At 40.4% G+C, this 10827-nt stretch overlaps 1 protein-coding gene across 3 annotated transcripts in view; it reads left to right on the plus strand.

Annotated features, from left to right (window-relative positions):
• The window catches only part of LOC113673198 (uncharacterized), a 48319-nt gene extending 38673 nt beyond the window's left edge, over nucleotides 1-9646 (plus strand). For 2 of the 3 annotated variants that reach the window (XM_089182363.1, XM_089182365.1), the window contains exons 32-43: nucleotides 15-90; nucleotides 680-851; nucleotides 1376-1662; nucleotides 2213-2371; nucleotides 3049-3236; nucleotides 3903-4193; nucleotides 4666-4790; nucleotides 5233-5326; nucleotides 5865-6050; nucleotides 6167-6382; nucleotides 6909-7944; nucleotides 8592-9646. In XM_089182363.1, coding sequence (XP_089038489.1) covers nucleotides 15-90; nucleotides 680-851; nucleotides 1376-1662; nucleotides 2213-2371; nucleotides 3049-3236; nucleotides 3903-4193; nucleotides 4666-4790; nucleotides 5233-5326; nucleotides 5865-6050; nucleotides 6167-6382; nucleotides 6909-7944; nucleotides 8592-8632 — 2871 coding nt within the window. In that variant the 3' untranslated portion in view covers nucleotides 8633-9646. The remainder of the gene's footprint in view (nucleotides 1-14; nucleotides 91-679; nucleotides 852-1375; nucleotides 1663-2212; nucleotides 2372-3048; nucleotides 3237-3902; nucleotides 4194-4665; nucleotides 4791-5232; nucleotides 5327-5864; nucleotides 6051-6166; nucleotides 6383-6908; nucleotides 7945-8591) is intronic. The other variant, XM_089182364.1, reaches the window with a different exon arrangement.
• Nucleotides 9647-10827: the final 1181 nt, after the last annotated feature.

Below are 10827 nucleotides of genomic sequence, written 5' to 3' on the forward strand. Positions count from 1 at the left end.
ATTATTTTTTTTAGCAGGGAAATCTCGTGGAGCAGCTGCATGTTGAGTTAGAGGAAGCTAAAAAGCGAGAGAGAGACGTCAGGGCACAGTGTAAGAAATCTGTCTTTTTTTTTATGCTAAGTAACCAGGAAATACCGGGTGTTAGTATTATGGCTTCCCAAGTAAAAACTAAAGCTATGTTAATTGCAAACGCAAACAAAGAAGCTTATTTGCTGTCTGCCACGAATCCGTTTTTGATGCAATGCTGCTATAGATGCATTTGTAGTAAGTAGAGGACATTTATTATTTGCCGTTGGAAATATTTCATGTTTATAAGCAACGTAAGCAAAATCAACTGAAACTTTTTCCGCTAATCGCGTTTTCTATAAGCGCGGCTCTAAATCTATCAGTCTGTCAACCACGGTGGAATCTGAGTCAGAGGGGTAAGTTTCTAAAGAAACTGTGGAGCTGCGTCGGTGGGAGAGTATAACAGGGTAATTAAGTATTATCAACTGAGCTGATAGCGTAAATTGGCCACCGTCAGAGCTAAAAGACGTAGGGCTATCGCTCAAAATGTCAGCTTTGAAACTCTTAAAGATGGCCAATTTACGCTATCAACTCAGTTGACTATATTATATTACCCTAGAATGTGAGTCAAATGAAGTAAAGGGAGCGCTTGAACCTCTTTATTTCATTTCAGTACTGCTTAAAGGACAGCAGGTGGATCATGTGAAAAACGATCTCACCAACTTGCTAACGAGGGAGAGGTCCTTAGTGGCTGACTTGAAGGAAGCCCTGGCGAAAGAGAAAAGTCGAATCACAGAACTTGGAGCTACCCTAGAGAAGGAACGGGTCCAGGTCATGTCCCTTAAGTGAGTAAATATATGTTCAAACACTTTCCGATCAAGTTTTGTAACACAAAAACCAAAGGAATCTCATTGGCCAATCAGAACAGAAGTTAATTTAATAAAGAGCCAATGAGAACTTAGATAAGTACACGAGATCGACCTCAAGGGCGGGAAATTACAAGGGACCAAGTCGCAATTGGTTTATGTGTTGCATCTGATTGGTTAAGAAAGTGGCGCTATTTTCTAGGCCGGCCAATTACATTGCGTAGTGAACGAGCCGAAGAGGGGTGGTGAGAGGCATTAGACAGAGGCGTTAGTAAGAAGCTTTTTATTCATATTTGCAGACAGGTGCATAACTGCGGGATCAACATTTAGCTCTAGTCATAGTTATGTTTGTTTAACATAACAAGGTTACGTGAAAAACGGTTCTACTGACTAAGGTGCTAATATTAATGTCCCCGTGGAAAAAGACGACGTGTTTTTATAATAAGGCGCCATTTTAGAAAACTGTTTCATTAAAACTTAACAAATTTCCCCTTTCTTTGCAGAACAAGTCTTGAAGCTGAGAGAGTGCGTCATTCAAACCAAACGCAAGCGTTAGAACTCGAAAGAGCAAACACTAAAAAGTACCAAGATGCGGTCGAAAGCGAACGGCAGCGAGGCAAACAAGATAACAACCGACTGATGGAGAACATTGAGGCTCTCCGCCGACAGCTGTCAGCAAATAAACAGGAAAAGGTAGAGTTGGAAGTGCAGCTGGAGAGAGAAAGAATTGCAATTTCTACTTTGGAGTCTGAATTGGAAACAGAAAAGGCATTACAAGTAGAGGCTCTAGGTAATAATAATGACTGTTGTGGTTTGCGTTGAGTGTCTTTCCCTAGAATACAACACAGAGCTTGAGCCCAGACCTCTGAGTGATTACAACTCGGCCACCTCGTCTCTCGCCTCCTCCGCCTTGAAGGGTTATTGCTACGACATCTATGAATGGTTAGAAATTCTAGTCTTCCCGATAAAACTATAAGCTGTGTCTCCCGCATCTCCTCCGTACTGGTTAGTCGGGGACGTGAGTGAACCTTCGCACTTCTCGCAAAGAGTGGGGAACGTAGCTCCCAGTGTTGTGGTCTGGCCTTGATCAAAAAACTGTAATTTTTTGTCCTATGCGTGTGCGTCTATGTGTACGTGTGCATCTACTTGCGTGTCTGTGGGTGTGCGTGCATGCATCTGTTGTTTTTCTCAAGCAGTGCAGTGTAAAGGGAAACTTTGCATATCCGAACAACACCTCATTGTTAAGACTTTTTATGGTAGGGTGTGTTCTCTGTTATTGTGGTAATGACATTCCGTTCACGAATCAGTAACTCAATATCTTAAACTTTTCTTTTCAACAGAGCGTAATCGTGAGACAATCGATGAGTTGACTGCGGCTTTGAAAGATGAACAATCTCGAGCAGAACACGTTCAGTTGGCCTTGACGAACGAGAAACGTCAAACAGAGGCGCTGAGACACTCAAAGGAACGCGCAGATCAGCTGCGAAACACCAATAAAGGTAGAACATAAAGGAAAGTGGGCCAGCTATACTGATAAGAAATCTGTAAACTTAGGCGAGATGTGAAGAAGAGAGAAGTCTTTTAAGCTTTAATTTTTTTTTTTAATTGAATGTCGAAAGTTTTTGTATTTTGATTCATTTTGTTTTATCACGTTCTGTGATTGGTCAGAAAAATTATCCACCCTCTGATCTAATCATCTCGTAAAATGCATTTTCCCGCGCTTTAAGCCATTAACTAGTATTTATGGTTCTCTCCTTTGTTCCAATTGGTCATTGTGATAACCTTGTTTTGGTTTTTACCGCACTCGATTGGGGTCCACTCCAGGACTAGGAAACAAGAAAAAAAAAACAATTGAGTGAAATCATTTTTTGAAACCCCGATGTTAACTTTATCAATGGCATTCCCTGCAGTTTTTAACTACAGCCTTCGAAGTGATGCGATCTCCTCGCTTTTCATGAAAAGTTTTTTTGAGAAATTGGGTATTTGTCATAACAGTCTTCTTTTTTCTTCACTTATACTTCACCAGGTTATTTATAATTCATTGGAAAATAAGACAGCATAGATGATCGTTTTTTGTTTGAACAGTTAAACTTGTGGGGACTTTGGGAACAAAATCGCTCTTGAACGTGACTTCCTATTTCAGTTATTGATATGTTAATGTCTTCTTCGATGTCAGAGCTACAAGCGGCGTTGAATGCTGCCCGAGAGAGGTCTGTCGAACTAAGTACTTCTCTTGAAGATGAGAAAAATCATAGCGCGTTCCTTGAAGTGTCTCTGGAAAACGAGAAAGACAAGAACGACGAATCCGTCAAGACAGAGAAAATAGTCGCTCATCAGTTAAAGGGAGCTCTAGATGTTGTCCAGGTACTGAAAAGGTTTTTACTGTTATTACAAAGACTATATCAATTTCTATACAGATTTTTCATGAACATGAAACAGTTAACTTCGTCAGGAATTAATCTTGTTAAGTAAAGGAACTAGGAGACACTGAGGCGTCATACTTCCAGGCCTTTGTGACATAAATTTGATTATTTGTCTCTGCTGTCTGGGTGAAGGGAACTTAAAGATAAAAATTGTTATTTAGTGGTAGTGGTATGAGCTTGAGTAGTACGGACATCACTTGTTCCTAGCAGTATGCAGAACTTTGCTTGTGGCATACAACCTTAGTGCATAACCCAGCTAGCTAACGAGTTCTTTGATGCCCATAACCATTCCTTAACCCATTGACTCCTGAGGGTGACCAGCATCTTATTTCTGTGAGTCACGCATTAAGGTCGCGAGAATACAGGAAATGATCGCCAACAACTGAATAAACAAATTATAGTTTGTTAAACAAATTTTCCTTGTCAGCAGCTTAGTAGACGTACAGAGAACAGTATGGAGAATATCCATGTTGATGTTAGAGTGTTATGAGTTAATGAACTGCCTCCATCTTATCAGAGAAGTTGTAGGGTTCCATTCCTGGTTTTTCCTTGTCCCACGCTCATCAAGAGACGAAAATCATCTTTTACTACCTTTCTCTATTCCCAGAAACAATTGGTTGAACTGACAAGCACGCTGGAAGAAGAACGAATCCGGGCACGAAGGCTCCAGAATGAGAGAGATGTTCAACAAGCTACTGCCATGAGTCACAAGGAAAGAGAACGCCATCTACATACAGAGTTGGAAAACGAAAAGAAAAAGCGAGCTCAACTCGAACAGAAACTGGGGAACGAGAGAGAAAAGAACGCAGATCTTAACAGAGATTTGACGGAGAGGGATAAAAAACTGGGCGAGTTACAACAAGATCTGGATAGCCAGGCATTAAAACAGTCAGAAAAGGTCTGTTGGTTTAAGGAAATCCTTATGTGACATATCAGCGTCTTACGACAATCACATACATCGGTGTAGAGAAAGTAAAATTAGTACTCTTACTCCTAACCTATTCAAAGAAAGGCACGTTTATGAATAATGTAATTCTTTCAAGCTTTTGGCTGAGACGTGAAGGGCTCAAATTCGATAAATAAGCTTTGAGAAATTCTCTGCAGAGGTTGGTAAACCTCTGTAAACCCTGCTATTAACATGAAAATTCTCCGCTTAATGTTCCTTATATTTACCTTGATGTTAATGAACATAATTTGTCTGACGGTCACCACGTTTTGTTCTGACCCTGCGAATTTGCTCAATCTTCGTGAGCCCTATGTTCGATTAAGTAGAACTTTTTTGAAGAGGAAATTTCTAGTCACTCAAAGGTGTTTAATGATTAACGCGGTTCTACCGTCACGTGATTGTAACACAATTATTCTCTTCACAGGAGGCGTCTCTGTACCCGCTTCGTATGAGACTCCTTCTTCATCAACAACAATTGGAGTCTATGAGACAACAACACCAGGTGCTGATCAATAAACATCAGAATTCTGTTGACTCTGCTTCAACCAGGTAACTGACTTACTCTTCCGAATAACTTAGTCACTAAAGGAACACTACTTCATATGGGCGAAGCTTTTGTGTGCCAACTATTTCGGCTTTTCAGCGTTTTGCTTTGTTCAATTTTAAGATTACTTTAGACTTCAAGGATTTTCTGATTAAATTCCATTTTCGAAGATTATCCGGGATCCTTGTTTAGTGAAGAGCTCCATTAATTAAATGATGGATTTTCCGGTGAACGCTGAGGATATGTCGACGGTCGTCGGTAGATCTTAGGTATTTCGCCGGTAGATCTTTGCGAGGAGCTTAGCTCGTGCGCGAAAGTGCTTATAGCTATTGAACTTTCCTCTTGGCTGTCGACCGACAGTGTTGGTCCGAACCCTTGCGCCTATTTCAAGCACAACAATTAATAGAATATTTGTATTACCTGATTGTCCTGGATATTTACTTCAAGGGGTAACAAGGAGGTGGAAGAAGTGAAAAGATCACTCGCCAATCTTCTGAAAGAACTTGAGCAGATAAGATCAACACTCACTGTGCATATAGACGTAAGTAGCCTGTATTTAGGTATCGGTCGTTGTTTATCGCCTAAGGGGTGGGGGCTATGTCACAATAAAATTTACCTGATCCCCCTAAGGGTCTGGAGTATTCTAAAACTTCCCCCCTTTGTTGGTGGTCAATTTTCTACCGTCTCTACCGGAGTAAATAACTCCTGACATAAATTTCTTCAGCGCTTTGTCGCGTATCCTCTATTCCCTTCTTAGAGCGCATTTTGAAACTTTATACGTTTCTATTAAACGTGGTGCGCGTCGTTGTTCTTTGGATGCGTAACGCTTCTCCTTTTACGAATCATTTCTTGACGCCAGGTTAAACATGTTCACGGGCCAGCACGACTCCTGCCAGGTGTTTAGTGTATTGTTAACGATCTTCCCTGCATGTAACCAAAAACATGGACGGTTGATCCCCCGTCCTTTCCCCCCTGAAAACCATGTGATCCCCCCGAAAAAAAAACACTCCTTATCAAATAGCCTTATCAATATTTCAGCAAGTAATACGTGGACCTTACCCGCCTTAAATAATTTTCAGGACGACCAGACAGTACCATTGTCGCCTATTAAAGCGGCTGCACAAGAGAGGATCGTGCGTCAAAACACAGAACTGGCTGAATTTGTCTCCAAGTTAAACGAGGAAAAGAAGGAATTGAGAAATGCTTTAGCTAATTTAGAAGAACAAATTGCGCAGTTTAGACAGCGGGATAGAGCAAATGAACAGGTAACGAACTCAAGTTGCCTCATAGAAACATCGTCTAGTATACCATTCTCTGTCCTGTAAAGATGTTTATACTATTTTAGTCTTAATAGGATTGTTTTACTCCGTGTCATTTTCAGAACTCACGCCTTACAAAAGAGCATGCCGAGTCTGTGCTGAACGCTGAGCGTGAAGTGTGGGCTCAGGAAAAAGCTCGATCTCAGCAGGCCTTGAGGTCAGCTGAAGCAGAGCTGGCTCGTTTGAGAGAAGAAATCAGTAAAGACACTGGTACGCCGCGCATACCACTCAGCAGCCGTGAATCAGATACCGACGAGATCACGTGGCCACGTTCTAAGGTGGGTAGTGAGTGGCCAGTTTGTAGTCCTGTGGTTTCGGTTTGTGATGGTGAAGTGATGGGAGATGGGAGCGTAATGCTCCTTAATACATAAGATATTTTTACAGCTCTTGAATAAAAAAACAATTGCGCAAGTCGATTCTCGAATCGTCAAACACAGTATAGAGCAATTATTTGAAAAAAAAAACTTAAATAAGGGTGTGTTTCATTAATGAATCGTTGAAAACTTCCAACATTTTCTTTACTTTGTTCCTGTCGGTGACATGCGACTGTGTCAATAATGCGTCGAGCTGTTGTTAATCCCAATGTTGAACTCTCGGAAAAAAATTGTTGGATCTGGATGGCTTAAAAAGTCACCTTCTTAAGTTTTGATTTGTGAATTTTTGTCTGCTTTGTTAGTTTTGCTTTTCTGTGTTTGGGACTTTTATTTTTGGTATCATGTCATTAAACGCTTGTGGTCTTACGTCAAAGCCTGTTGCACTCGTTGGGCCGCTATCGACCTTAACATTGTCCTTCTTGTTTTGCAGCTCCTAAAACTTTATAAACGATTTATCAAGGCTGAGAGCTTTCGGAAAGCTCTTGTGTATCAAAAGAAATATCTTCTGTTGCTTCTGGGAGGCTTTGAAGAGTGCGAGTCTACTACGCTGGCCATGATCGCTCAGATGGGAGCTTACCCCAAGGATCGTGACCGCTCCTTCAGACGGACAGCAATCAGCAGATTCCGCACTGCCGGGCGCGCTGTCCTCGCAATCCAACGCATGAACTTTTTGGTGAACAAATCGAAACGTGTTACCATCACGGGATCACGCGATACGCGTGAGAACACGAGTAGATCACGTATGGTCAACGGAGACTTAAACAGTCACGATCACTCTGTTTACCAGGCCCCCAGTCAAACCTACGCACCTCGGTCGACTGAGGAAAGGCCCGGTAGTGTTAATGGCGTCCATGTTGCGCCAACATTGCATTCGTATCAGCCCAATGGTGTTCCTTCGTATGCTAACAGATATTCGCCGCGAAGTGACCGGAGAACTCGCGACAAACATCAAACAGGAATAAATGGGCATGTAGACTTCAGAAGTCATACCATGCCACCCACGAGTGCGTCATTGAGTGAGAGACTCAGCGGAGGAGTTACGTCTGGTAAAGACGGGCCTTTGTCGCACAGAAGTCATGTCACGTCACCAAGCAGATCATCCAGAACTTTCTCCCCAACATCTTGGTCGGATACCCGCTCGACGTCGGCGCCGCTCGCTCGAGAACCGACCACGACCGATTACACCCGAACTTTAAAATCGCCACCGGTTAGGGACTCTGTAACTACACAGAGAGATTACAGTCATCGAGATCGTTTAGAGTCTTCACCTCGGCATTCTTCGCCTCGTCGCGGAGAAAGATCGGGTTTACTGGACTTCCACAATCACCACGATCGTCCACTTTCACCGTCAAGAGCATCTTCGTTGGGATCGGCTCATAACGACAGTGATAGTGGTGATCACTCGCTGAATTTGTACATCCATAGATTGGAGTCCTTACAGAACAGACTTGGGGCCTTTGACAGAGGTAAGACATTTCCAACAACGCGTTCGAAGTATACTGAAGTTTCATTCTGAAAAAAAAAAGGACTTTGTACCAGAAAAGTGCGGGAATCTGGGAAGGAATTGTTATTTCACCGCTGGGAAAAATAAGCTTTATATAATTTAGGACATTTGCACTTATTACCCTTAATGTTTATTAGTTTTCGTTCGTTTTGACGCAAAACCATTATAGTTCAACCCACCTAGAGAGACATCTAGTTATTCAGTCCTTACTAATACCTGTTATTAATAATACTTTTTGATTGACATGCAACTGTCTGCATCTTGAAAGGGAGGCTTGACGTTTTATTGAAGATTCCGACGTGAAAATGTTTTTTGACTTCGACTCACAATTTCCATTGGAATTACAAGTCTAACGTCTATAAATTCGTGAATGTCGGAATTGTTTTACGCCTTTTCATGGTTCGGGGGGGGGGGGCATGCGGCATTTATTACAGAGCTATTATAGACTCGCCACTCATTTTAGTACTGTTTAACCTTGGCTTAATTGCATGGATATTAAGCTCTTAACGTCATGATTTTGTTTACTTTAGAATCATATTCATACATTCAATTATTATGATTCTATTATTATTATTATTATTGTTAAATTTTTTTTCTTTGTTTCTTCAGGTACCACAACTAGTTATCAACCAAGAAGCAGACGGTATTGAGTCAACATTTCACTTCATCTTTAGCTCGAAAATATCACTTCATTTCCACTCTCTGTGGGATAGAACTGCTGTTGGAATTCGCCATCGTCCAGAGACTTCATCATTAACATACTTAACATTTATACATCCATGTTCCTTGAAAAAGACATTTTGGAATTCTCTACATACAAATTGTACGTGTAAATCTAAAGGAAGTGGTAATTTAAAGAAAACAATTAAACAAACAAACCTTGGTATGAAATAAACCCTATCACTCCCAAGATCTTATTAGTGATTCTCCTTTCTCTCTCCATTACAATTCTTAATGTTAATTGGGAGAATTTGATTTTCGATCAACTAAAAATCCCCCAATTGATATTTTTTCTTTATTTTCGTTTCTTGTCTCCTTGATATTGTATTGATCTTTTAAGGTAAAATTCAGTCTTGGTCACTATCCGAGTTAGACGGTGATTGGGGAAAGAATAACAAGTTTTTAAAATCTGAATGAAATCTGACGACATTAATTTCACGATTACGTCATAGTTTCCTCGATAAGAAGTTTCTAAAAAGACTACAATTCAAAATGGTTTTTGAGATTTTACACTTACGTACTCAGATGCTGTTTTGGAGAGGGCCTGTGAGGTAGATTTTGAAGTAACTTTTAGCCTTTTGGAACTGAGCAGTCATACTCGTCCCCAGATCACTGAACACCATTTGTGGCCTCGCGCACCCTGAGGCGAGTTCGGACATGGCTTAGATGAGTTAGCTGTAGTTGATCAAAGTATTTATCCAGATAGAGAGATATTTAATGCTCCACGTTATTTATATATAAATGTACTATATAAGGCAAAGTAAGAAAGTATTTTTAATTTTTGTTTTTGGTTCATAGTCGTTATTTTTTGTTACATTTGATAGTTTTTGTAGTGTATGGCATATTTTTGTATAAGTGGAAGTTGTGAGATGACCTACGACGCTAAATTGTTAAATTTTAAGACACTGCTAAGTGCAAAATTAAATATTGCAACGCTGTGAAAAGTCTTACCCTTGTTTTTGTTAGCAGAGTTGACAGGTTAAATGAGAGGCTCCCAGTTGGAGCCACCCCTTGGCGAATTATTCGATTAAGTGGTGTCTTTTACCTCCTTTCCAACCAAAAGTGTCCGACTTTAAATATGTTTTGTTAGAAGGTTCATCATCTTGATAAGTAGCAAATGAAACATCCTTCGATGAAAAAGGGTCCTTCATGAGAAGCCATTTCTTTTGAGTGTGCTGGAAGAATTTCCTCCTTTGGGGGGTTAAATTAAGGGACTTGACTGGATTTTAAACTTTTCTTTCTCTTTACTCGAAAATGGAGATTTTTTGTTCCTTAGTTTGCTTGATAAAATTATAGCGTTTTTAACTCGTGAATTGCGCGCATGCGCAAGAGCGAGTTATAGATACCATGTGGGGAATGGCATTCGCTCGCTCGCTCGCTCGCTCGATTGGTCGATTCCTGTAAACTTTTTTTAGATTTTAGGCTTTTGAGTGCATTTGATAGTTTTTAGCGAGCAGTAAACAGAAGAAATGGCGACCTTTGTTGCTAAGAATAGTGGTGGGGTGAAAAAGAAGCCAATGATAATCTTAAAAGAGTTTTTTTTTCGTTTTAGTTTCAACAAGCGGCGCCAGCGACTGGCAGGCATGCAAGGATTTACACTGAAATAACAGAACAACCTTCGTTTTTCATAAAATTGTAATTTACAATCCTTGAACTCGAAAAAAATCCAAAGATTCATGGAAAATATTACTTACTGCGAAGCGCTCGAAGTTTACAGATGTTCAAAAGCTTTTTCTGTTATGGCGTGAGATTGAGGACAAAATTGATCATTACGTTTCGTCGCGTGTGTTTTTCCTGTGTGAAGCAACAAAAGATGCCGGCGACTGACGAAATTACAAGTTAACACGAAAATCAGATAACACCTAAACAAACAATTTTAGCTACCGATTTTCAGTGAATTTTAAAGAACAATTTTCTTTTAAGTTTCAAGACAATTTGAAGATTCAACATACATACAACGTACTAAAATGCGAAAGTTACACACCACAAAATTGATAAATAGGCCTGAAATGAAATTCTATCTTGTTATTGATTATACGTTGCCTAGCACGTGACTTAAATCTACCCAGGCGGAGATCCAAAATGACGGTGGCAGGCTTGGCTTAGTTATATCACTCAAAACTCG

The sequence above is a fragment of the Pocillopora damicornis genome, chromosome 9, assembly GCF_964200805.1.
Source record: "Pocillopora damicornis chromosome 9, jaPocDami1.2, whole genome shotgun sequence".
Classification (NCBI taxonomy): Eukaryota; Metazoa; Cnidaria; class Anthozoa; order Scleractinia; family Pocilloporidae; genus Pocillopora; species Pocillopora damicornis.